General features: G+C 55.0%; 1 protein-coding gene across 2 annotated transcripts; it reads right to left on the reverse strand.

The window, feature by feature from the left end:
* Positions 1–248: 248 nt before the first annotated feature.
* Positions 249–26,536, reverse strand: MRC2 (mannose receptor C type 2). Of its 2 annotated transcripts, XM_058820465.1 has the most exons (30): positions 26,364–26,536; positions 15,169–15,567; positions 14,720–14,893; positions 14,369–14,533; positions 14,083–14,196; positions 13,251–13,394; positions 12,556–12,744; positions 11,639–11,793; positions 11,259–11,366; positions 8,812–8,927; positions 8,534–8,682; positions 8,200–8,417; positions 7,837–7,979; positions 7,319–7,421; positions 7,092–7,230; positions 6,807–6,842; positions 6,153–6,313; positions 5,769–5,836; positions 5,411–5,511; positions 5,169–5,314; positions 4,644–4,758; positions 4,403–4,566; positions 4,080–4,188; positions 3,391–3,629; positions 3,136–3,304; positions 2,825–2,974; positions 2,429–2,548; positions 1,765–1,944; positions 1,328–1,354; positions 249–482 (listed from the first exon to the last, which is right to left on the reverse strand). In XM_058820465.1, exons 1-30 carry the CDS (start codon positions 26,476–26,478, stop codon positions 262–264), a joined length of 4,437 nt encoding a protein of 1,478 aa, XP_058676448.1. In that variant the 5' UTR covers positions 26,479–26,536; the 3' UTR covers positions 249–261. The 2 variants fall into 2 exon arrangements, with proteins under 2 accessions (XP_058676448.1, XP_058676447.1); XM_058820464.1 differs by lacking the exon at positions 26,364–26,536 and having other exon boundaries at positions 15,169–15,886.
* Between the last annotated feature and the right edge of the window lie 57 nt (positions 26,537–26,593).

Genomic DNA, 26,593 nt, shown 5'->3' on the forward strand with positions numbered 1-26,593 from the left:
ACTGCCACCACAGCTGCTGCAGGCAAAGTCCCAGCAGCTGGGGACAAGCCCAGAGGTGATGGCAGTGACATGCCGGGCAGGAGGAACCCTGGCTCCCTCTTGCCCACCTGGCTGGACCACAACCCTGATCCCAGCCCCTCTCCCTGCCCTGCTACACCAGTCCTGCTGCTACCCCTGCCCCGTGCACCATGGGGATAGCATGCATGATGCTCTCCATCCTCCCCCCTCCCCAGATCCCCATCCCCAGCGTCCCCTCTGCCATTAGTCTTGCTGCTCGTTCATCTCCATGTCTGACACCAGGATGTTCTTCTCAGCAGATTCACTGGGGTTGGAGGTGGTGCGGCTGTAGCGAGCGCTCTCGAAGGCGCCCCGCTCTGCGCCCTGTCGGCGCTTGTACAGGAAGACAACGACCCCCAGCACGGTGCACAGTGCCAGTGTCGACAGCACAACCACTGCGATGGTTGTTGTGTTCTCTGGCAGAGCTGCAGGGAGGAAAAGGCTGTTGAGAGGCAGACAGATGGCTCCTGTTCCCTGCTCAGCCTGCAGGAGAGGCTGAGGCTGGTGGGGCTCCAGCTAAACCTGTGTTTCTGGACAGGGTGATTTAATCATAGAATGTCCCGAGTTGGAAGGAACCCACAAAGGTCACCAAGTCCAACTCCTGGACCTGCACAGGACACCCCAAGAATCCAGCCCTGTGCCTGAGAGTGCTGACCAAACACTTCCTGAGCTCTGGCAGTCTTGGGGCTGACCACTGCCCTGGAGAGCAGGACAGGACTGGAATGAGATTAGCTCAGTTGGTTAAGCATGATGCTAATAACACCAAGGTTGTGGATTTGATTTCCGTATGGGTCATTCACTTAAAGAGCTGGACTCAATGATCCTTGATCCTGGTGGGTCCCTTCCAGCTCAGCATATTCTGTGACTCTGCCAATCTGCTTTGGTGTTTTGTGGACATCTTGCTCTGGGCAGACCTCCTGGGGCTGGGCAGACTCCCTGGGTCTTTTGTGGTGTGTATGAACATTTAGCAGCTGCCTGGGATGGATCTTTGGGATCCTACCAGCAAACATGCTGGCCATCCCCCTGACTGACCAGGCAGTGTGGGCACTGGAAGGAGAGTCTGGCAAGCAGCTGGGCAGACACACACCTTCATGAAATGATGGCTCCTGCTGCTGAGAAGTCCTAAGTCAAGGCCAAAGTCACTTGGGAATGGCATTCCCCACCGGTAAACCCCATTCCTTTCATTATTTACATAAGTCAGGATGTGGCACAGGCTCCCAGTCCTCGTTTCCAGTCCCAGTACTATGCCCAGGCTGATGGTGCTACTCACCTGCCCTGGAAAAGCTGCTCTCCTCCACTGCAATGGCAACACAGACAGGTGAGTGCATACCCACGACACCCTCCCATCTTCCCACAACCAGCAACTCTGGACCCACACTCTGCACTGCTCCCAGTGCTGCACCACACGGGCAACAGGTGATGAATAGCTGGGCTGGTCCTCTGGCTCTGCTCTACCACTGTCCCACCGGCCTCATCCCGCCCCAAGGAGCTGACGCAGCCAATGAGACACATTGGGCGCAGCCCATCACTGAGCCCAATGGAGACCTGTAAACTCCAACACCAACCCATACAAGCCCCTGCACTGGAATTACTGAAAACATGTGGTTGGTGCTGCCACTGTGACAGTTCTGCTGTGCACCATCCTGCCCAGACCCCTAGCTCACCCTACATCAGCCCAGAAGCCTCAAGCAGCAGAGGGGGCCGTACCTCGGGGGATCTTGCAAATGACCCCCATGGTTATGTTTGTGCAGGAGCCTAAACGCCACACGCCGTTGCTGCTCTGGATCCAGTAGCAGCTGTTCTGGCTAAGCATGCTGGGCCCCGTGTCGTGCTGGCCCCAGTTGGAGTAGTTCACAGCACTGTTGTCATGCCAAACCAAGGTGCCACCTGGAAAATGGGAAAATTAGGCTTAAGGAAGCTGAAGAGGACACCCCACCTTTGCTCCAGTTCAGAAAGTACAAGGAAGTGTGACAGGGCTCTGGGAAGCCTGGTCTAGTAGAAGGTGGGCCTGTCCATGGCAGGGGGTGAGACTGGATTGGCCTTAAGGTCTCTTCCAACCCAAACCATCCCATGATTCTGTGATTCTATGGTGAGGTGGTGTGATGAGGAGGACCAGGGGCTACAGCGCACCTTCCTGAATCTGCAGGCTCCAGTGCCTTGAAGAAGGCTTTGGGTTTCCTATCCCACCGAGCCAGAGGAGGGCACACGCAGTATGTCCAGCACAGCCTGAGACACTAGTGTGCCTGGTCACACTATGGTATGAGCCCTCCTCACTGGTGCCACCAAGGGCTTCCTCTGTTCACCACAGACTTGGTGGGAGTTCATGGAGGTGCCTGAGGGAATATCTCAAACCTCATTCCTTCCTTTGTACCTTTAGGGTTGAAGGTCATGCCCAGCCAGGCCCCCTTGGAAAGGCCCTCGTACGCCTGGAGATGCTCCCACACAAAGACATTCTCCATTTCATCCTGGATGGACAACACTGTGCCGCCAACTGCAGAGGGAAGACTGTCACGGAGAAGCCCAGAACTGAGAGGATAGAGTTAGGGAGCAGCAGTGCCCAACAGGACAAAGTTCAGGACCCACCCATGAACCACATGACGACTGGGGAACCCTAACAGGGAACAGCAAGGAGATGATGGCTGACCAAGGCTGGACAGGGGCACAGGGACAAGGGGGCTCTGCTGCACCCACAAGCATCCTGGGGATCCAACTCTTTTCCATTTCCAAGGAAGCATCACCCTCCTTTACCACCCCAGCTCCCTCATACCTTTCTGGCACCTCTTCATGGCATCCTTCTGCCCAAGAGTGATCTCCATGTGGAAGGTGTAGCAGTGATCCCGGAAGGGGATCCAGGACGAGTCCTCCAGCGATTTGGGACAGCTGCCACTATAGGTCCACTTGTGCGTGCGGGGGTGACCTGGGAAGCACATGGTATATTAAAGGTGTGGTGGGGCACAGGATGTTGGGGTCCCAGAGCACAAGACCCACAAGGACATGTTCCAGAAGGTCCCTGGTGGGATGCCGTCTCCATCCCTTGGTCACACCCCACCCAGACTACCCCAGGCCGCTGGCCAGCACCTGTTTGGAACTGACAGATGCCCCCCTGCAGCCTGGTGTCACAGCCAGCTGTGCGCCAGCTCCCGTCCGTGTCCATGTAGGAGCAGCCAGTGATCTGTTGGGGCTCCCCGTCCTGCCAGTTGGTGTAGATGAGATTCTCCTCCGTCAGCCACGAGTAGCTCCGGCCTCCCTGGAACACCACAGGGAGGAGGTGCTGGGAGGCTGCTGTGATCCCTTTGGGGACCCGTGCCCCAGGTGCCTGCCCCCTTCCCTCACCTCATCATTGGCCAACCCAATCCAGAGCGGAGCCTGCAGGCTGCTGACGGCCTGTGTGAGGAAGGCCTGGCTGTAAGGGTTGGAGATGGTTGCCAGGGTGGCATTGAGGGTCTCGCAAAGCAGCAGCGCCTCGTGCCACCTGAGGGGTTTCTGCAGGATGCGGTAAGTGCTGTTGTGGTAAAAGAGGGTGCCAGTAGGAGAAGGGGGGAATGGTGCCTGCGCAGGGCTCAGGGCCAGGTCTGGAGGAGAAAAGAGACATGGTCAGAGGGCATGGAGGATGTTCCTGCATCCCAGGTGGGTCACCCTTTGGTCCATCCCTACCCAGGCCAGTCTGCCCCTAGCAGTATTGTGCTGGTTGCACCTGGCAACATCCTGGTGCAACTGGGAAGGACAGAGGGACATCCTCAGGAACAACAAGCAGTGACATCCTAGCACCATCCCCACCTAGGAGCTGTCCACCAGGATGCATGTCCCTGTGGGGACACACTGAGCCAGGTTGGTGTGCACAGGTTTGGGGCTGTCCCACAAAAGGCTGGGATCAGAGACCCACCCACCTAAGTTAAGTCCGTCTCCTCAAGCTAAACCCATTGCCCCAGGTTCCCCAGTCCCATCACAGCATGGGGCACCAGGGTGGCAGTGACAGCTCCTCAGCCAAGAGAGCTGGGGCTGTCCCCTCATCCCCCTCCTACCTATGCTCCGCTGGCAGACATAGCCGTGTTTCTCCTCCAGGCAGCTCCGGTCATCCCAACGTCCCGTGAAGAGGGGGGGTGAGCCATGCCACACCACAACACAGTTGGTCTGCACAGCCAAACCACAAGGTCAGCACTGCTCCTAGCACTGTTGTCCCACACAGCAGAGATTCCCATGCCAGAAACCCCCACCCTGCAGGGCTGCATCCTGCACTGCCCTTGGAGAGCCACCCCAGCCCACTAAATCTTTCCTTTTCCAAGGCTGGGCCTGGCACTGTGGGACCTTCCTGAGGGAAGGGGGTGCTATGGGGAATCTCCCTCACCAGCTTGTCATTGGGGCTGGAGGAGCTGCAGCCTGAGGGCTCTCCAGGTGCCCAGCTCACGTGCCGCAGCGGTTCCCCCTCCACCCACTGGAACTCCCCCTGGGCATCGTGCAGGCCAATCCAGAGGTCCAAGGAGATGTTGGGCAGCATGGAAGTGATGAAGGCTGCAAATGACAGGTCAGAGGCTGAGGACCACCACTGGCAAATAGAACCCTGGTGGGGTGGTGGGGCAGAGACCTACCCTGCTCCAGGGGGCTGGCAATGGTGGCCAGGATGGCGCCCTGGCTCTCACACAACTGCTTCGCCTCTGGCCACTTCACTATCTCGCCTTTGTTGTGGCCATTGAAGCTGAAACACTGCAGACGCAGGGGCACAGGATGGGCCAGGAGATGCAGCTGACCCCAGTCCTGAGCCCTGCACCCTCCCCACTCAGCCACCCTCTGCAGCCCCATTCTGCCACAATGGTCCTTCTCCCCTTCACACCCTCATGCAGGCCACCCCCCAACCCCTCTGCCCTTCCACATCTATCCTGGCAAACCTGTGCACACACCTCACCTTCACCATCCCATAGCATGTCTCCCAGCATCCCTGTAAATGCACCCCCCAGCACTCCCCACAAAACATGTGCAGGCATCTCCATCCTGCCATTTTGCAGCCACTCTCTCTGTGGCTCCGCAGGGCTGGTGGAAGACTGGGAAGAAGCTGTCACCTCTCCATCCTGCCATCCCCTTTCCCATCCTGCTGTCCCCTCTCCCTCCACTGGTACCTTGCTGAGGAAGGGCAGCCAGCCTTGGGGACAGCCCCCACTTGTGGCAGCAGGTACCGGAAAGAGGGAAGGCTTCACAGCTGTCGCGTTGCTTCGCTTGCAGATGTAAGGAAGTGCTGTCATGCACTTCTGGTCCCCCCAGTCCTCTGTTGGAAGGGACAGGCTGGGCATGAAGCCCCTCTGCACTGGTACCAGTGCCCCAGCCACTCAGAGCCCCATGTGGAGCCCTGCCCTGCCCTCACCTCGGCTGGCTGTCATGTACACACACTTCCTGTCCTTGCTGATGGGCCGAGGCTTGCCTGGTGCCCAAGAGACAAAGTTGAGGAGGGATCCATCAGACCACCTGGAACAGCATCAGGAGGATGAGCAGTGACTTGGTGAATGGGACCACTTGAATGCCCTAACTGGGAGCTTTTTCCACCACTACCCTCTTGGGTGAGGAATCTCCAGCCCAGCACCCCAGGATGAGACCCAAGATGCAGCTGCTGAGTCACAGCACTCTGAGATGTGGGAACAGCACTGTGCAGGGACATAGTGGTATGGGGATGTCATGGGCACTGTAGGGTAGGGATGTCCAGCGATACAGTGGCTGTGACTTACTTGAACCTCCCGTCGTTCTCGTAGGTGTGCAGCCCAATCCACCAGTGCTGCTCCTGGCCCCTGGAGAACTGCACGCCCAGAGAGGACATATCAGTGCCCTTCAGGGACTGGAGAGTCTTTGGGGGCAACTGAGGCTGCCATGGGGATCAGACACCCTTCCCCAGCTTGCAAAAGCAAGTCAAAAAACATCACTTTGCTAAGCCCCAAACCCACCCCCAGGCATCAGGACCAGCCACCACACAAACCCATCATGACCCCAGCAAAGCCTAGCACCCCCAAATATGGTCCCTCCAGAAAAGGGTGAAAGAAGGCAAGGAAGAGCACCCACAAGGTAGCAGAGCCCATGGCCACTGGTGCCCTGGGAAGTTCCTGTCCCCTTGGTACCTTCTTCAGGTTCTGGCCCAGGAAGTGCAGCTCGGCCTTGCTGTGCACTGACGTCAGCTCAGCCTGGAACCAGCTGCAGATGCGCTTTGCCTGCAGCCATGTTGAGTGGTGTTCAAAGAACTTGTACTCGGCTTCCTGGTACTTCACCCACTCTTTGCTGCCTGCAGGCACAGACCAGACCTTACACTGAAGCTGACACCCCTGCCATGGTCACCCTGACAGGACATCCACATCTCTGTCTATTGGGCTGCTCTGCTTTTGTCCCTCTCCTGCAATGGAGCTGCAGTGAGATGCCTGGATTCCCCTCCCTCCCACAACCCTGCCCAGGATCCATCCTCTTAATAACACTGCAGCAGACATCCATTGAAGACATCAGGTGGTCTATGCATGACCTGAAGTTGAGCCAGGAGACATTGAGGTTGGATATCAGGAAAAGGTTCTTCCCTCAGTGAGTGGTCAGGCACTGATCAGGCTCCCCAGGACAGTAACAATGGCTCCACGGCTGCCAGAGCTCAAGGAGTATTTGGACAACACTCTCAAGCACAGGGTAGGATTGCTGGGGTGCAGGGCCAGGAGCTGGACTCAATAGTCCTTGTGGGTCCTTTCCAACTCAAAATATTCTGTGACCGTGTCAAAAGGCTGTGGCTAACACACCTTGGGTTGTGATCTCTGGCTCCTTCACATCGGCACCTGGAGAAAGGGCAAGAGAAGGTGTCAGTGGGGTGCAGGCTGGGATGCTCCCATGGATGCTTCTCTGCAAACCATTCATGGGCTACAACGGCAGGATGCCCCTCCTGAATTCCCCCAGAAGTGACAGTACCTGTCCCAGTCCCTGAATTAGGAATCACCCTCCCTCCTCCTAAGGATTCTGCCACCCTACAGCCCATGCTCCTCCAGGTCAGTCACAGCTGATGGTTTTGGGGACCCCTTTGCCAGTACCTTTGGGCAGTTTGCAGATCCAGTCCAGCTGGGCTTCACACTGCATCGGCATCCACTGCAGGGAGGCCAGATCCAGCACTGTGCAGCTCCGGATGTCATCATCATCATAGTTGCTGCGGTCGAAGTTGTGGTAGAAAAACTGGGGGTTGAGAGAGATGGGCAGTGTTGGTCCTTTCCACCAGCACCAGATTCGTCCCTCCCACAACTCAAATGCCCCCTGGACTCACCCCCAGGCCGTCGCTCCACCTCCAGCTCTGGTCCCCAGCAGGGTCCCGTCGGTTCAGGCCAATCCAGAACCAGTGCTGCTCATGGAGCTCCGGTTCTGACTCCCTGTGGGGACCCAGGGGCACATGTGAGTACACAACCTCCTTCAAACCAGAGGGGTTTATACTTCTCTACAAATATATATTTATAATCAAGGCTTTTTCTGTTTGTTTTCAAAGCCTGCCATCCCCACATACCTGAAGATAGGAATTGGGATAACAGGCATGACATCTCAGGACTGGAGCTGCTTTAAACCCAAGCTCCATCCCCAAATTACACTGAACTTCCTGTGCATCTCCCACATTAGCCACACCAACTGATGCACCTTCTGTACACTGGTCTGTGCTCAGAGAGATCCATCCATCCATCCATCCGTCCATCCATCCATCCACTCACATGTGCTAGACCACCAGGAGGGCTGTGGGCTTGTGGCAAGCACACACCAGCAGTGGGACACACGCTGATGCCCCCAGCCTCTCACCCAAAAATCTTGTTGAGGGTGTTGGCAACAAAATGCTCCTCCTCATAGCTGCCTAGGCTAAGCAGCTGGGCTCCCAGCTCCCGGCAGAATTCCTGTGCAGCGATCCACGTCTTCTTCTCTTGCAGCTTTTCGAAGTTGAATACCTGAGAAAGCAAAAACCCACAGCATGGGAGGCTCAACAGCAGAACAGGAGCAGAGCCCTGTTCCAACCTGCAGGCAGCCGTGTCCCAGGACACAGTGGTGCCATCCAGCCCCAGCCAGGGTTGTGGAGTGCCTCTTGCAAGCTCCAAAATGTGCCCCTTCATTCCCCTGCACAGGGGAGGAATGTGCATCCCCACACCAACCTGCCCAACCACCCTTCACCTTGTAGCAGTGACGTAGTTTGGGGTCGGAGCTCCATCCTGGGGGGCAGGTGGCAGTGAGGCTGGGTGTGGGGAAAGGACTGGGCAGTTCAGGATTGACTGGGGTGCCCAAGTTCTGTCGACAGATGTACTTGGCCTTGAAGGTGCTGCAGTTCTTCACCTCCCACAGCCCCATGGAGCTGCCGGTGGCCAGGGCCACGCAGCCACCCTTGTTGTAACCTGGAGTGCTCACAAGAGCAGGGGAGATGCCAGCCTTAGAGTTGGACTGTTCTGGAGGGCAGTGCCAGCCCTGCCCTCCATGAAGGGGGAGTCCTCATCCCACCCCCATCCCTTACCGGGCTGGTTGCGGTTCCAGTGAGTGTACGTCACCTCATCACCACTCAGCCAGTGGAATGCGCCTGTCTCATTGATGTCCTGCAGAGCTGTCCAAAAATACTCCCCATCCCAGCCATAGATGAGACTGCTCACATATGCCTGCTCGAACCTGAAGGGACAGTGAGAGTGGGATCGTCCACCGAGACACTGAGCTGCCCATGATGCTCCAGCCCTTGGAAGTCACTTCCTTGCAGGGCTTGTTTTGGGGCAAACCCACTACCACTGGCATGGCACTGACCTGTTGGTGATGGTAACCAGCGTGGAGCTGTAGTCAGAGCATGTCTTGCGGGCGTCACTGTAGGGGACACGGTCCTCACCCAGCCAGAAGCAGGATGGGCTGTGCCACTTCCAGCCCTGGGGACGGGTGACAGGGAACATCCACCACTGCCCACCTGGACCTCCCCAGAAGGATGGGAGCAATCCCAGGGCACGAGAGCAACATCCCAAGTTCCCCACCACCACCTCTGCCTTCTCCTGGGAGGTCTCCTGCCCCCAGCTGCCCCAGCTTGACCCCGCTCAGCTTTGAGCTTCAACAAGCCCCTGGCCTCAGACGACATGGCTACAAGGGAAAATAAACACCCAGGCAGCTTCAAAGCTGGGGCAACAGCTCTCCCTGCCCGCATCAAGCCCCGGCCAGGGAGCAGGCAGGGGAACACAATCCTCCTCTTTACACTGCAGGACTGAGTCCAAAGCAAGTACCACCGCAGCCAGCTTTAATCCCCTGCCTTGTTGATGTTGGAGTCTCTCCGGGGTTGGAGACACAATACTGTCTGTTTTCTGCCAGAGCAGGGAGCAGGGTGGCCCTGGGGGTGGCAGCGGTGGTGGCAGAGTCAGGAGGGACATGGGGACTCATCTGCAAGAGGGGACACACACCCTTCACAAGGGTGAAGTGGCTCAGCCAAGGAACCAAGTGGCTCCAGGCTCATGGACCCCCTGGAAGGGGAAAGCATCACTAGGGTTCTACTCCTGAGTCCCCTGGGCATTGGAAGGCAGTGGGGGCACATGCCATATGTGTCATCAGTGCAGTGTCATCAGCACAGTGGGGAAGGAAGCAGGAGAGCAGCTTTGGGAAATGAAAACAACCGCAAATCCCAGTTTTGCCTCCAAGTTCCTGCTCCTACAGCCTTTCTCTGAAGCTGGCAAATCCAGGTACAGACTCATAAGCTGGGTCCCTCCGGAATAGCATAGATGCAACTGAGCAACCAAGAAAGGAGGCCTGTCCTGGGACAATGCAAGGTCCCCAGATGGGTCCCCAACCAGCACCAGCCTCAGCACCCCTAATACCCCAAGGGTGCACTCCCACATACAGCACCACAACTAGTCCCTGTGATCTAAAAGAGGACCAGGACAGGATCCCCAACCCCAAGTGCTGCCTCCAGCTTTCAGCTCCAGTGTGCCCCCACATCCCTCCTGATCTGCCTTTCCATTGCCCAAACCTCTATACTTCATTGCTTCCTTTTTAAGGCTGTTCCTGAAATAAAGGAGATTTTTTAAAGGGGGAAAAAGCAGCAAGGCCACCATGAAAAACCAGCGCAGTGGCTGGAGTGGATAGAACCGAATGCCTGAGCAAGATGTGCCTCCTCTCCACCAGCTTCTGCCTCTGAGTGGCAAAAGTCCTCATTGAGAATGAGTAAGTAGAGGAAGGATGGTTCTTGGTTCATTTGTCCCTTGCATTGGTTCATTTATCCCTCACAGTTCATTTCCCAGTGCATCTCTGCTGGGCACCCAAGGCCAAGCTAAGACTGAGGCTGGAGAACCAGGAGGGAGTTAAATCTCAACAGGGAGTCCTCAGGACCGCTTTGGGGACACGCAGATACATGGTAGCAGAACTCTGCCACTGAGTGTCTCATCCATAGTACCTGTGGACATGGAGGCTCTTCCAGCCACGTCTGGCTGCCCTCAAATCTGGCTCTGCATGGCAGCTCTCCTGGCTGCTGTGCTCCCCCAAGCTCTGGCACAGCCAAGCAGCTGCTTGAAATGGGGCTGGGACACGGGAGGAGCCCAGCAGCACCTCTGGGAGTTGGCCTGGAGCGGCTGCTTGCTAGCCAGGGCACAAGCATGCCGGCCAGCTCTGAAAGGCTGGGAGAGGTTCAAGAGCCACGCTGCTGCCAGACTCAGTCCTTGGAGGCTTTGCAGAGAACCACAAAAACCACTTCCCAGCAAGCGTGGGAACAGGCTGGCTTCAGCCCTGTGCAACGGCTCGGGAAACCGAGGCAGGGCACAGGCTGAGTGAGAATCTGCTGGTTTAGTGTCCCCAAAATGCCCATGCCCTGCCCGGAGGAGGCAACCTGCCATCTTGTCAAGGCGTAGGGCTGGCAGCCACCTCCATCCTGCCAGGTTCCCACATGCTCCTGTGTTTTAGCACAAAGAGAGGGAAGGGGGGATAAAATGAACATCCCTGCTGGCAGCCAAGGCTGCCTGATGGGGAAGAGTCTTGGACAATGTGCCCAGACGCATGTGTTTTGTGTCCCAATTTCTTCCCATGGACTCCTCTACCATGGCAGCGAGAGGCTCAGCAGCCCCAGACTGCTCCAGCTCAGCAGTTCTCAGGCACACACCAGCTGCTCTGGGTGCTGCTCATCAGGGCTCCCCTAAATGGTTTTAGGGAAAGGTCCCCTTGAAGCCTCAAGCACCATGCAGAACCATGGAGCAGCCAGAACTACTGCTGTCCCATGTGCCCCTCACCTTTCGGCACCCGTGGTCATCCTCCTCCTTCTCCTGGCTCACCCGACCAGGCTTTTTGCAGATGGAGGGCAGGGTCTGGTTACACGGGCTGTCATTCCACCTCCCTTCCTGCAGGATGGTAAAAAAAGTGGCAGTGAGCCCATCTGACAGCCTGGGGAATGTCCCCGTCCCTTCATCTCTACACTGGGTCCAAAGACTTTACTCCCCTACACCAAATCCCCAACGATGATGAGATAGATTCCTCCCATCCCAATGGCTCAGATGAGCTAGCTGAACCCAGCTGGAGACACTCCCTGAGGAATGCCTTCCTCAGCAATGAGCATGCTGCAGTGCTCCCTGCAGAGGTGCAGGATAACCCCCCATCCCCTCCGGGCTCTCACCGGTCCCCAGATGGTAACACAGTCCTCCAGGCTGTCACGGAAATTGTTAGGCTCAAAGGGGTGCCAGTACGTGAACCTCACAGGTGTCCCATCTGACCACTCAAAGTTCATTTGCAGCTTGAGGTCATTTAGGCCAATCCAGAGCTCCTCCACATCTGCCGGGACAGGAAGGGAGGGAGTGAAGTTCGCTCCCCCTAGCTGACCCTGTGCAGACCCCCCATGACCTCAGCCCTCATGATGGAACTGGTCTCTGCACCAGCACCTGCCAAAACCCACTCAGGGCTCAGCTCTGAACTCCTTGTACCAGTGGACAGGAGAGGGCAGCTCCTGCCTGCAAGGATGGACCCCTGGAGTAGGAAATTACAAGGACATGGACCCCCAGAGTGGGAAACACAGGGACATTTGCCTGCAGCTTTCAGAGAGGGACTAGCAGTATGGGAGAGGGGCTAGCAGTATGGGAGTACAAGTCCAGAACTGCAAGCTCAGGTCCAGTGAACTACTGGTTTTCAACCATTCCTTTCCAGCACATCCCAGTCTGCTCCCAGCCTGGGGGCAGTAGTATTTCCTCTCCTTCCTCCACTCTCCTATACCTCCTTGCTGGCCTCCTCCAGCAAGTCCAGCAGGATTTTTTTCTCCATCTTTTCCTACATTAACTAGCTGGGACTAGCACTATTCCCAGCTGCAGCTGTGTAGTTTTGACTTAGCACTGCCTACTCTGGGAACAGCTTTTACATTTGCTGGATGGAGGATGCACCCAGATTATGGGCTCCTCCAAGGAACACAGCACCTGCCAGCCTGGGACCTCTGCTCCCTGCACAAGCACAAAGTCAACTCTGCAGCCTCCAGCATATCCAGGGACTTTTCCATGGACCCCATAAGACAGGAAAGGGGCTGCTGGCACAGAAAGCTCCTCTTACCTTGCTTGATCTCCTTGGTGACAAATTCCAGCTCAGAGAGCGTGTGGATGCTGACCAAATCACCCCCACTCCGCAGGCAGGTCTTCTTTGCCTCCTGCCAGCTCTTCTTCTCTCCTACCAGCCGGTAGCAGTTGGACTGGAAGGGCTGCCAGCTGGGCTCACAGTCCACCTTCACCTCTGACCACGAGTCTGGCAGGACACAAAGCAGCCTGAGGGTTCCTGCCCAGCTATCCAGCCCTCTCCTTGGCAGGGAAAGGACCACAGTCCTACGGGTGCTCAGCAGACGAAGCCAAAGCCGCAGTGGGAAAGCCACGGCCAAAATATAATAGGCAGTGCAAGATGTAGGAATGGTGTCTTCAGAGCTCCAGGGAGAAAATAAAATCCCTTCTGTCTGCAGAGGAATAAGGACAGAGAGAGAGCATCCCCTCCCCTGGGGGCCACGGGGACAAGCTGCTCTCCATCCCTCCCTTACCACACAACCTGGAATGGCATAAAGCACTTCTTGGAAATGTTCCTTGGGGATGACTTTTCCTAAATCTAGGGAGCTCAAGCCTTGCTCTGCACACTTAGGACACCAGCAAGCTGAGGATACCAGGGGCACCTATATGGGCGGCATCCCCCGATCATGCTGAGGTGGGAGCACCAGATGGGTTATGGAGCTGGCCCATTCCCAGTGCTGGTCACCCTCTGCTCACCCGCCAGGAAGGGGTCGGCCGTGGCGTTGGGCTTCTTCTTGCAGACGTAGGGGAGGGCGATGCCACAGTCGCGGTTCTGCCATCCCCCGGACGACTCGGTGCGAATCACCCCGCAGTTCTCCTCACTGGGGTTGTCGGGCTGGTCTGGAGAATGGGATAAGGAGGGGACAGGCTACTGAGGATAAGGAGGAGTCAGGACAGAGCCACCAATGCAGCTCTCCCGGCTTCAACACCATTAAAACCCCTTTTATTTTGTTATTTTGCATGACGAAGACATGACCCCAGGATTATTTATAGTGCCCAGGATTATTTATAGTGCCTCAATAAACAAGAACGCAAAGGGTCACTGTTTTACCTGGAAATGTCAACAGCAGTCAATGGGTCAAAATACCAGACCTGAACTTCTCCCACCTGTCCTCAAACCTCCTCCAAGAGTATCACTGTTTTCCCCCAAATGCCTTTGGGTGATGGCACCAGGCATGATCAATGGGCCCTCTTCCCTCTGAGTACCCCAGGGTTAGGGATGGGTGTCTGCAGCTGGGAACCATTCCTCAGCCACACTCCAGCACTAAGCAGGGATGCAGCAACTCACCAAACAAGGAATGACAATCCACGTTATCCACAGGGTCAACGAGTGTTTGCAGAGGGCCAATTCCCCCTTAGCACCCTGTGTCCCTGCTCCAGCTCCACAGAGATCCCAGGCTGTTACACAGGCCCCTGGGGCTCTCTGTCCCTGCAGCAGCCTGGGCCACCTCCCTTGCCATGGAGCTACCTCTGGTGATCACTGGGTGTTCCTCAAGCCCCATCACCACCACAACCTCCCCTGTCTCACCATTCTCCCAGTTGAGGTACTTGAGGGGTGAGTTGTCCGACCACTGCCAGCCTCCATTGATGTCCAGGTCATTCAGGCCAATCCAGAGCGTGGAGCTGTACCCAGTCAACAGACCTGTAGCCAACACAGCCAGCAGGGCAGACTCAGTCCCCCAGCCCAGCTCAGTCCTCAGCTTGTCACCCCCTCAAACGTGGGGCAAGCAGAGCAAACTGGCAGTGGCAATGCCCACATTGCCATCGGCTCTGCTCCAGATGAGGAGTACACAGATAGGCTGCCAGAATCTCACCGTTGATGTAGGTCTGCTCATGGATCTCTGTGATGCTCAGCAGGTTGGCCCCTTGCTGCTCACAGCTATTCCAGGCTTCCTGCCATGACAGGGTGGACTGGAAGTTGAACTGGTAGCAGCTGTTTGTGAGGTGGTCCTTGTCCCAAAAGGTCTCACAGTCATTGCCTGTGGGGATGAGCAGGGTGAGCACCCAACACAGACACAAGAAAATCCTCAATAACCCAATAAACCCCAACAACATGCTGCTCTGGCACTGCAGACTGCTCACAGGGGGAGATGAGAAGCCTGGAAGTCCCTAAGAGGGGATTTGGGGTTTTTGCTTTTTTCCATGGGATGTGTCCCCCTACTTACTCTTTATGGGGCAGAAGCCCCACCGCTCATCCTTGCCATAGTCCTGGGTGGTGGCACACCAGAGGTGCCCATCCTCCCGTCCTGTGCTGGTGCACTCGTGAAACCACTGGTTGTCGTACTTGAAGGGGATGGTGCAGGGCTTCCCATGGGAGTTGCCCTGGATGGTGTAAATCTCTGAGAGAAAAGAGGAGGCCTTGCTTGAGGATGTGTCTATGGGGGCTGGAGGGAGATTTGGGGTGAGGGGTGCAGGTTGGCTGAGTGTGGGGGGCTGTGCAGTGCCCGGAGGCTTCCCACTCCCCATCGCCCTGATTCTGCCTGGTTCTGCAGCCCCAACAAGCTGGGACTGAACTTCCCAGGCAGGACCCAGTTGCTGCAGCACCACAGCCTCAGCTCACATTTTGGGGTTGGTTTGAGTTACAGGAAAACACCAGTGCCCAAGGAGGCATTACCAGAGTAGGACATGGAGCACAGATCTTCCTCGGTGCCGTACGTCCTCCACTGTGAGCCATGCACCTGGTCCCCCCTGTCCAGGGAGGAATTGCCCAGGCGGGCACCTAGATGCTGCGAGAGCTGCTCCCCAAGCCCACGGCAGCTCCAGCGCATGTTGACTGACTCACGGTCACACTCATAGGTGGCCAAGAGGTGCAGCCCTGCTGTGGCATTGGTGCCATGCCATGATACTCCCAGGCACTGCATGACCCCCACATTGAAGAGGCGATTTCGGGAGACCCATTTCCACTGCTGGGCTGTGGAACTGGCGTTGCAGCCCTTGGCCAGTCGCACCAGCGAGTCCTTGGTCTCCAGGCAGCCCTGCGTGCCCGTGTTGTAGATGAGAAAGACTTTGGAGTCTGGGGAGAGAACAAACGGAAAGGGTGAAAGCATTGAGGGGTGAGATTCAATATGTGCCACGCATGGCCCTGACTCTTGACAGGACATTCTGGCTCTGTGCAAAGCAAGTTTTGGCATGCATCCCTGGGCACAGCACCTGGCATGCTGGGGACCACCACTTCCCTTCAGCACTGAATCAGGGTTTGCCCCAATGTCTATTCCCGCTGGTGGGCTGCGGGCAGAGTGACACAGGTGGGTGTCTGTATCTACTGTGGCATCACCAAGGGTGGCTCCTGGGCATGGGACCCAGCACAAAGTGCTCACCCACACTAACTGCATTGCTAGAGCTGCTCAAAACTGACCTCCCATGGGCAGCAGTTGGCTGCAGCATTCCCAGGCATTGCCACGCTGCCAGTGCTGAGAAGCCAATGGCTTCACACCACCCATCTGCTCCAGGCGGAGAAAAACAGAGCAAGGAAATAGCGCATCCATCACTGCTGTGATGTGTGTCTGGGGACCTGCTAAAAACTATGGAGCAAACAGGAACTGCTGGGGAAGGTCTCCCATCCTGTGAAGGAAAGTGCCTGCACAGCCCCAGTCCCAGCAAATACAAAATGTCATGTCAGGACCCTTTGGAATCCCAGCCCATGCACTGGGAGGCGGAAGCCAAGTGAGGGGAATTGCTGCCAGCAGACAGAGGTGCAGCCGATGAGGGAAGGCAGGCTGAGATCAACCCTAACTCCACACACATTCCACAGTCCTGCCTGCTGCCACAGGCCAACCATGATTCCCCAAGAAAATTCCCTGACCCCCACCATGTGACTTTATCCCAAAACCTGCACAAACCAGTAAATCCCAGACATTAGGCTGGGACATGCTGCTCCAGCTGATGTGTCAAGTTTAAAAGACACTTTATTTCTTCAAATGAATGTTTCTAAGCTAAAAAGCCACCTTAGGGCTTGTCACTGTCTCTTCTTATCCCAACACCCCAGCAAGAATCCTCCTAAAGCACCACATCAACATCAGCACTTTTGTTGTTCTTTGTTATAAAACACCAACTTTTTTTCCACCACAAACATTCACCAGAAGTCCAAGTGAACTCACGGGCCCCACTATATTTAGCTTTGGTTTGCTTTGTTTTTTTGCCATTGTATGAATTCTTTGCGCTGAAAAGGTTTTCATTTCCTATTTCCCCACAACCTCACCCTGGCCCAGCTCAGTTGTTACAGACAGCTCCTGCACATTCAAGCAACAAACATCTTGATTCACAGAACTTTTCTGCTCTGTGTATGAGAGGAAAAAAGAAGTGGAGGAAGACAGACATTTCCATTTCTTCTGGGAGTTCCAGCATCGACCCAGCTTTGTGTCCAAAATTCTGTCAGAGGCCCCTTCCCCAGCCCAGATGACATTTTTTTGATTATGTCAAATGAACAAACGTGAAGCTTGTTTGCAGGGCTTTATTTAATTTTAAATATTTATTTAATATTTAATTAATTTAATAAAATTAAATTTTATTTAATTAATTTATTTATTTCATGTTAATGAAACATTTCATTTCACTGAAAATATTTTTAAAATCATGGCAAGTGAGAAAAGAAGCAAAAATCTAGACAGGGCTGATTCTGGCTGGCCGAAGCTCAGGCTCCTTAAGCTGGTGCTGGTGTTTCTCCAGCTGGAACTGGCCTGATCCCGACCTGGACAGTGGGAGATCAACTCTTCTCCCACCAAACACCTTCTCCCACACCTACACCATTGCTTTCCCCTTCCCACCTAAAGAGAGGGCAGTGAAGCCCCTCCAGCACCAGGGCTGTGGGGGTCTATAAGCGGGTTTGGGTGATGCAGCATCAGTGCTGTGACCCACTGGAGAAGGATGAGGCCTCCCTGGGGCCTGATACCACAGTGGCTCCTCTGCAAGGAGCCAAACACTAGTGCTTTGCTCCTTAGAACAGAAAAGCTGCTCTACTATGAGCATCACCACAGACAGCAACAGCAACAGGACATCTGTGAGCCCTGTCTTTCAAGAAAAACTTAATACCAGGTTGGAAAAGCCCTGGAGCAGCTCGGGAATCGGTGTCAAGGTGCTCAGTGCCACAGTGGGGCTGGCAGCACCATGCAACGGCCACACTCACCAGTGGTCCTGCAGTGGCACCACATTCAAGGAAGCCATCCAGACTGGAGGGGGCAGGCCCGGGGCCAGAGAAGCACAAAATACCATTTTACTCTAAAAAGAGAAGAGCGGGAGGCAGGAAATTATAGGCTATGGGATTTGGGCAGCCCCTGCATGCCGCAAGCAGCTCAGCCCATTGGCTCACAGAAGGCAGGAGAGGCCAGCAGTGTGTCCCCAGGGTCAGCTGGGCCATGGAGGAATGGGAAAGCTCCAGCACCAGCTCAGCCCTGGCATCCCCCTCAGCTCTTCCAGCAAAACTGCTCACTGTGCACTGCGGGGGGGATGACCTGCATGAGCTCAACACAAGGCAGCAAAGCGGTGTTTCATCAAAAATACACCTTTCTTTCCCTAATTTCTACAGAATTTGGAATAGACTGGGTCCATGGTATCCATGACATTGGCAGTGGTGCTTGGATAAGCTCCTGGGCACTGAAAGGAGCATTCAGCATTCCTGACCCCAGGATACATGTTTAGTTGGGTGGGAGGAGGCAAGTTTGGATCAATGAATTCCCTTCCCCAAGCTGGTATTCTGCAGAGCAAACCTGATCCTTGCAGGAGGTGGCTCCAGAGGAGCATCCCAAAGAGACTGGGAATGTCCTCATCCTTTCCAGGACCTGCTGTCCTGCACTCCCCTCAGTAGCCATGGCACAGCTATGGCTGACTTCTTCCAGAGATGTTCCTCAGGTTTTGGTACCCACCTGTGGACCTGAAATCACACATGCAGAACTTTCCAAACGCCCCCCAGTTATGCAAACCAAATCACATCAACACCTGCAGATCCTTCCCAAAGAGGGGCTGTCCTCTGGTACAGGACAAGGAAAACACAATCCTGCTGCATGATCTGCCTGAAATCACCAAAATTAAACCAGGGCTGGTATTGGCACACTCCGTCCCTCCCTCCTGCATCCTCCCTCTTTTGAGCAGGGCCAGCTTGGAGCAGCTCTAACCCATCGCATCCTGGTCCTCCTCCTCTGTGGAGGACTTGTGAAAGCAAAGCAAAATCCCACACATTCCATCAAGGATGGTGCCTTGCTCCAGCCATGCATCCGCTGGGATGCTGCCTGCAGCCTGCTGGTGGGATCACAGAAAGCAGCTGGTGCTACAAGGCAGTGTGATGGTGGGGACAGGGGGAACTGTCACTGACAGCAGGACACTGGCTCTGCCAGCAGAAACACTCTCCTCACCCTCGTGGGAAATACTGGGCGCTCATGCCTGAGCACCACAGGAGAAATTGGCCTTGGCACTGGTGGCTGAACACTGCAGAGATGGAGAAGCTGCCATCTTTTGAGGCAGCCCTCAAGGGAGCTTTTACACCCTGTACTGGCTCCAGATTCTTCTTACTCAAAAAAAGCAAGTTCTTGGCCAGCAGGAAGCCTGAAGTGAAGGAACTCAGCTCAACCCTTTCCACAACAGCTTTACCATCCTCAAGCAAATATGGAAAACTGCACAAACTTTCAGCTGTTTTGGGGACTGTGGGCAGCACTGGATGAGAGAGGCCACAAGGACAGTGGACAGAGAAAGCCCTGCAGCACAGCACGGATGGGCATCCTTGGCATCACCCAGCCCCAAACACATTCCAGCTCAGGCACCCACAACACCCAGAGCATCCCTGCTCCATTGCATTTGTCACCCTCCTATCACCAGCAGGGAGCAAATTCAAAAAAGGACCCCAGTCCCAGTTATCCTGGACTGGAGCAGCTCCAGGGCTCTGGCTTCAGTTACAACTGAAGGCCAATGCTGTCCCCAACGTGTCAGTGCTGCCAGGCTCTGATACCACATCCCTGGCAGCCCCTGCCACCTCTCTGGCTCCTTGCTGAGGGTGATCATGGCACCGTGTGATGCCAGAGCCCCTTGCAAACCTCTGGAACTCATCCCTGCCCTGCAGCTGCCCTGGGAAAGGTGCTCCCTGCCCTTGTTCTCACTCAATGTTCCCCTTTATGTGGGATGTCCCAAAAAACACAGCTCCAAGTTGCTTGTGCAGGAGGCTGAACACCTCTGGAGCCACAGGGACGGATCCCCCTTGGAGATTCCTGTGCTGCAGACACACGCTGGATTTGATTTGCTCCAAACCAGCCAGTAAAGGCAGCAAAAACTTGAAGCCCACAAGGTGCCCTAGCCATGCCAGCAAACAGGGCTCCACTGGCACTCTGAGACTCATGAGCTCCCTCAGGGGCTGCAGCCCTCTGTGCTTGCTAACACCTTCATTTGGATTTGTGAGCCCAGGAAAAGGTTTTACCTGTAACGTCCTACAGCAAGAAACCCACCCTTCACTTGCAAGGTGAAGAAAGGAATCCCCATTTCAGCCTGAACATCCTCATGTAATGTTTCTCACCTGCCAGCAAACAGAGCATAGTAGCCCCAAGCCACCTACTCCAAAACACCATCTTTTCAGCCCATTTTTGCAGCCCAAGGGTGAGCAGTGGCTCTGAAACCCACATGGCCATGATGAGTGAAAAACTGTGGGAACTGGGAACTCATTCACAATAAACATGGTGGGGATGCACCAAGTATGGGGGAAAGATCAGCAGCAGAGAAGAAAAATTCCCCTGGCATTAAAAAAAACATAGAAAAATATGACCAAAAATACAGTCAGGCTGGAAGAGCTGGGGATGTTCAGCCTGGAGAAGTTTCCAGGGAGACCTTAGAGCTCCTTCCAGTGCCTAAAGGGGCTCCAGGAGAGCTGGACAGGGACTTTGGACAAGGGCCTGGAGTGACAGGACAGTGGCTTTAAGCTGGAGGAGGGCAGGGTTAAATGGGAAGAAATTCTTCCCTGTGAGGGTGGAGTGGCCCTGGCACAGGTTGCCCAGAGAATCTGTGACTGTCCCACCCCTGGGAATGTCCAAGGCCTGGCTGGATGGAGCTTGAAGCAGTCCATACTAGTGGAAGGTGCCCCTGGGTCTTTAAGGACCCTTTCAACCCAAGCCATTTTGGGACTCCACAAAGAACCAAAAATCATTGCTCATGGAACACAGGAGAGTTTCACCTGACAGAGCATCAGCTGGGCCCAGCTTGCACAGCCCTGAGGAAGAGAAGGAACTGCTGGAACCGGGAGAGACCAGCCCAACAATTCACCTTCCAGTGACATTTGGGAGGGGAGGACCCCAGGACTGCCCCTGACCATGCCCAGACAGTTCTGCTGAGGGTCACAGAAAAGTCCCAACTCCACCTTGAATTTCATATTACCGGACAAATTATTCCTCTGGAGGAAAATCCCCTTGCTGGAGAGAAGTTCCCAGCAAAGTCCAGCTCCAGCAGTCAGCGCAGGCATGGCTGATGCTTACAGTCTTGGTGCGGAGAAGAGCAAAAAGCACAGCCACTGCCATGAAGAGCACCAATTTTTGGCCAAAGGAAAGAAGCCTGTGCATCCTTCTATGGGCTGGGAATGGGAAACAGCGATAAAAGCATCAGCTGTGCCCATGGGAGCTCCCAACAGCAGAGCTTGAGCATCCCTGCTGCCAGCGATCATGGGACACGAGAGCATTCCCAGCCTGCAGGAGGGACATCACGGCTCTACCTCACCCCCAGCTGCCTCTGGCATCGGTAACTCCATGCAACTCCTTAGAGAGGAACTTCAGACTAAAAAAAAAAAAAAAAAAAAAAGGGAAGGAAATGCAGCCGTTCTGGCAGGCCCAGGACATGTCTGGCTCAAGAAAGGCACCAGTCCTGTCTGCTCCTGAGCTGAGAGGAGACACAACCCCCACCCCTGACACTCCTAAATTAGAGGTTTACAGTAGCAAATGAGCAATGATGCCCAACATCCCACAGCATCAGTCAGCACAGCACAACCCTGAGGCTAGGCTGGGGCCAGAAGCAGCTCTGGGTGCTCCAAGCCAAGCTTCAGAATAAAAGAGGGTGGTTGTTGTTTCGTTTTAAAAACAGACCTCAGGGAATTAAGGACCTCTGGCTGCAAAGAAGAAAGTGAAGCTTCTGATAATCTGGCTATGGAGGGTATGGAGAGGCTGGATGTCCACTTGGAGCTGAGAAACTTCTCTTGGCTGGCCCAGCAGACAGAGAGAAGCTGTTGTTTGTATGGTAGGAGCTGTACGTGATGAGCTCCTTACTTGGCTGCAATGTTGACGGCTACCTACCACCCTGCTCACTCCTGTTGTCTCACAAAGGCTTTGGAAAGGGGCCCCATACTTCACTTCAGCCTCTCTACAGACATTAAGAAGCCCATTCTCCCAACATCCTGCCTGGGTCACAGATGAATGAATGCATTCCAGAAGGGATGCTTGTCCCTTGGCAGCCCAAGGGACTCACCACAGCAGTGGCCACAAGGGAGACAAGAGCCCCAAAATCTGCCCTCCAGCACCCAGCAAAGGACAGAAGGATGGAAATTTTCTCCAATTTCTCCCTAGACCTGGCCCAGGCTCCAGCCCTGCAGCAGCTGCATTCATCCAGAGGTTCTGACTCCCAAGGAATGCAGGGACATGAAGGCAGCACTATCCTTCGAATGGCTCCAGCCAGGATGGAGGAATGCAATGGATTCCACCAAGAACATAGTGGGAGAGGCAAAGGCTCTCTCCCAGGACACAGTGGTCACTCACCCCTGAGCACTGCTCTGGTCCCAGATCCTCTGACTGTCCCCATTCCCTCAGCCACCAGCACCCCAGACCCCCAGTGGTGTGATGTGACACGCAGGACAGCCCTGACATAGACAAGCACCTCATAGACAAGGTGCTTCCAGCACAGTTGGCAGAGGACTTATCAAATATTTCAAAACTACTAAAGAAACTCCCCCCAAAATTATGAAAGATCCATAGATTTCTTCTCTACTGTTTTTCCAGCACCACTCCTAATGTTCCTTCCCTGAGCAGTGGTATCACTGTCTCTGGACAGGGACACCCCTATTCACCAAACCTAAGAACATTCACACTACCAGGGGCAGTCTCTGGTGTCCCACATACATATATATTTTTAAATTAAAATTATATTTACCATGAAACTTCCCACCAGCTGCCCTTTATCTGCCTCATGCCCAGCACTTCCAGACCAGGCCATTATTGGGGTAATGGGACCTTTACTACAGAGCCCCAAGCTGCCGTGTCGGGATTCAGACAGAGGAATGGGGAAAAGCTCCATCTGTCCATTCCACCTATGCACCATCCTGCAAACAAGGCTGTTTTACATGGAAAATCCCATATGCGTCCCTATTGCGACATCACAAAGTGCAGTGGAGAAGTGGAGGAAGACAGACATCCCCATTTCTTTTGGGAGTTCCAGCATCAACCCAGCTGTGTGTCCAAAATTCTGTCAGAGGCCCCTTCCCCAGTAGTATAATTTCCCCATGGAAATTATACTGGAAAATACTCTGTGCCCCCTGAAAGCACCAAACCTTTGCTCCCAGACTAAAGAGTGCTCCCAGGAATTTGCAAGTCAATCCACTAATCATCTTCTAATCTTTAAGAAATTACAGATGGGCTCTTTAAGAACAAGAGCATCTGTGTGGGTCTCTTTTGGGCTCCAAGCAATCTTAGGAATGAGAAAAATGTTGATGCTCTGCGAGCTGTGCACAGTTCAGATTAATTAAAATCCTGCTCCTCACTGCACGTGAAGAAACAAATTTTACAAATTGCTTAAACAACCGATCAGGAAATGCTGGCTTAGGCTGGGTTGGAGTGGGTGGGAGGGCAGCAACCACTCCCCCTCCCACCCAAGATCCAGCCACATTCATGGAACTGAGCAGAGCATGATGATCGTGCAGCACTGGGACCTCTGGCAGAGCTGGACCAAAGCCTTCCCTTCCCTGCTCCAAGCACCCACCGAGTCAATGGGACCAGAGCCTCTTGTGATGGATTTATCATCTGGAAAAAATTATTTAGTACAGAGGGACGACAGCACCCTCAGCACACATTTGCTTTGATTTTGGGGCAAAACGTTTCCTTGGAAAATACTTAAGGAAGTAATACTTAAAGAGAGTGCCTCTGCCTGCAGGGAAAGGTGCAAAATCCAGCCAGAGAGAAAATGAAACCAGAGAGAAAAATCTGCCACGTGGCTTTAACCATCACCAAGACCTCAATGCCTGAAAACGCCTTTGCACACGCTGTCAAGGAGCACCTCCCCATGGGAAACCACCTGGGGTCCCCACACCAGCTGGGCGGCTTTAGGGGAAGAGGACAGATTTGCAGTCGAACAGTTTTGCACGGAAGGTTAAATTAAATCTCTTTTCACTCTTGTCATCCCCATCCCCAAGCCTGCTGCCACATCCCAGTGCTGCTGTGGCTGCAAATGGCGGGGAGGTGAGGTCTCCACTGTCCCTTGTGCCCTGCCAGGTTCCAGCTCTGACCCCTTTTCCTGCTCCCAAACAGTCTGAAGAAGATCGAGATATAATTTCTTGGGACTGCATTTGCCATGCAACAAGCTATTTCCATTATGAAAGGGGAAAATGGGGGGCAAATTAATGGAAAGGCGGCTGTGTTTGCTCTACAGGCTGTAAATTCTTTCCAGGTCCCTTCTGCATTCTCTCTAACCCACAGCTGACATGGCAGGACCTACACTGAGCACTGGATAGGTGGGTAGTTGATCCAGCACCAAGTCCTGGCATTGAGATAAGGACCTTGTCCTGCCTGCAGCCATGGCAGGATGGCAGCTGCTGCCTCAGTTTCCCTGAGAAGGCATGCAGGTGCCCACACAACGCTGCACAGATGGGTGAATTGAAGGATATTCCAGCAAGGAGCCCCAAACCTCCAGCCAAGAGCTCTGCTCCAACTTTCTGGCTATCCCGGAGGTGAGGGTTTGGCACAAACCTCTCAAAGAAGCAAGAGCTCCCCAGGGGAATCAATGCTTGTCTGCTGGGCTGGCCCCCATTGAAAGCATCCTTGTGAACAAGGAACTCCTGGGACTATTCCATCCTGATCCAAAACTCCCAGTAAGGATCCTCTCTGAGCTGCAATCCGGGCTGGTGCTGGGGGATCCTGGATGTGGCACCTCCATTGGTGCCATCCTCTGCCCCCTTCACCCACCAGGTCAGAAACAGGACTGATGCAGGGCAGGAGCAGCTGACAGTGGGGCTGGGGGGTGCTCAGCACCAGCGAGGCGTGAGTGACGTGGCCCTGGCGGCCGCTGAAAGCCGCCTTGTTCCTCGCCCAGGCCCAGCACGGGCTCGGCCGCCACCGCTCCCGCCCCAGGCCGGGATAGAGGTGCCTCTGTCCTCACAACTGCCAGACTTGGAGCCCACTGACATTTTTTGGGATGAAACAGCCAGAATCAGCCTGTAAAGGTAGCAAAACCTGGCTGAAATGAAATAACCCCCTAAAAGCCCACAGAAGGAGGAATTCACGGCCCTCAAGTAAATTATGGGGAGGTCTAACAGGAATTCAGCTGTGAGAAGTCCAGCTGAGATGTCTACAAACAGCAGCAAACCCTGACCACTCTTCCAAGTGCCCCAGGGTGAGGGGTCTCCTTTCCCATTGCTTCCTACTTTCTCCATCTCCCAGCCAAGCAGCTTCTCCTCTGATGCCAGAACCGACCCCTTGCTTGCCTGGGATTGCTGCCCACCGTCATCGAGTCCATGTTTGCCCCTTGAGTGAGGCACCCCAGGCACTGTGAAACTGAGGGGAGAGGGGAAAGCCCTGGGGGGGCAAGGGGAGATGGGAGAGGGGATCAGTGTGTTCCTATGCTGCCACTTCCAAGGCTGCTTTGGATTTGCTAAATGTGCTCTGACAAAATAGGCCAAGGGATTACAGTTCTTTTCGGGCAAAAGTAGTCAATTTTGCTCTTTTCAAATCTTAAAATTTTCTGAATAGAGCCAAAATAATTCAAGGAAGTCCCAAAAGCAGTTCTTTAGTTCTAGGCTAGACGGTATTGGGATGAAAAGGGTCTCAAACGGCAATTCCAGGGGCCACGAAGAGGAGCCTCCAGCGTCTGGCTCGTAGTGCCTTCAGAAGGTTAAAAAAAGCTACAATACAACCCGTTGATTTTATTGTGAAGACTTACTAGAAGAAAAAAAAAAGTTTGCAAATAGACACTCGGGCCCCGATCCGATCAAAAAAAGATTTTATGAAAATCTTTTTCATCAGATTAACACGTCGGGAGAGGGGAGTGGGTCAGGATGCGAGAGGGCGGCAAGCTCCAACAATTCCCTTCGGCCCCTTCCCAACCTCCCGCTCGGCGAGCTGCGGTCCCCGAGAGACAAAGGGCCGGCCAGGGGCTGCGGAGCGCCGCGGGCCGGGGCCGCCCTAGGCCCGGAGCCCCCCTGGCCCCTCCAGCGGCCGCGGAAGCGTTTCCGCCGCCTCGGCCGGCGCTGCGTGGCCGCTTGGCGCGGGGAGTTAAACTCAAGAGTGATAAAAGGGAGTGAAAACGCGGCGGGACGGGAAGAAAACACGGCGCGACCAAACTGCAGAAAACAAAATGCGGCGGAAGGCACCACGACCGGAGAGGGATGGAGTAAAACAAACCGTAGTAAAAGCAAATGAAACATTCCGCGAGGAAATAGGCCACAGCGATGCGATCCGCGTTAGAGCGAGGCAGATCCCCCCGCCCTGCGCGCCGCCGCCGGGGTCCCGCCACCCCCGCCCCGGGGGAGCCCGGCCGGGGGGGCGTCCCCAGCCCTGTTCCGGCTCCTCGGCGTGGTTTGGCTCCTCGCCCCCCCTTTTCCCCCCGTAAGAAAACTCGGGAAAGTGCAGTGAGGGAGGGAGAGCGCGGTCCCACCTGGGTGCGCAGCGCCGAGCACCAGCTGGAGCCCGAGGAGGCAGCAGAGGGGGCCGCGGAGGGGGGGGCACAGCGCGGAGCAGACGGGCCGCGGTCCCGCCGAGCCGCGCCCCATCCCCGGCGCTGCCCGCTCCGCTCCGCTCGGGCCCCTCCTGCCGCTCCTGCCGAGCCGGGAACGCGGACGGGGAGCGGGGCGAGGGGAGGGGGAGAAGGAGGAGGAGGAGGAGGAG

This window comes from Ammospiza caudacuta, chromosome 27 (genome assembly GCF_027887145.1).
Source record: "Ammospiza caudacuta isolate bAmmCau1 chromosome 27, bAmmCau1.pri, whole genome shotgun sequence".
Taxonomy (NCBI): Eukaryota; Metazoa; Chordata; class Aves; order Passeriformes; family Passerellidae; genus Ammospiza; species Ammospiza caudacuta.

What these genes read in the sequence shown, in the direction of transcription:
- MRC2 (XM_058820464.1), bottom strand. Translation starts at nt 15,886, where the DNA reads ATGCAGTTAGTGTGGGTGAGCACTTTGTGCTGGGTCCCATGCCCAGGA. An exon ending in TTGGGTTGGCCAATGATGAG is followed by an intron (nt 3,305 to 3,390) that starts GTGAGGGAAGGG and finishes GTGGTGTTCCAG; the next exon opens with GGAGGCCGGAGCTACTCGTG. An exon ending in CATCTGTCAGTTCCAAACAG is followed by an intron (nt 2,975 to 3,135) that starts GTGCTGGCCAGC and finishes TGTGCTTCCCAG; the next exon opens with GTCACCCCCGCACGCACAAG.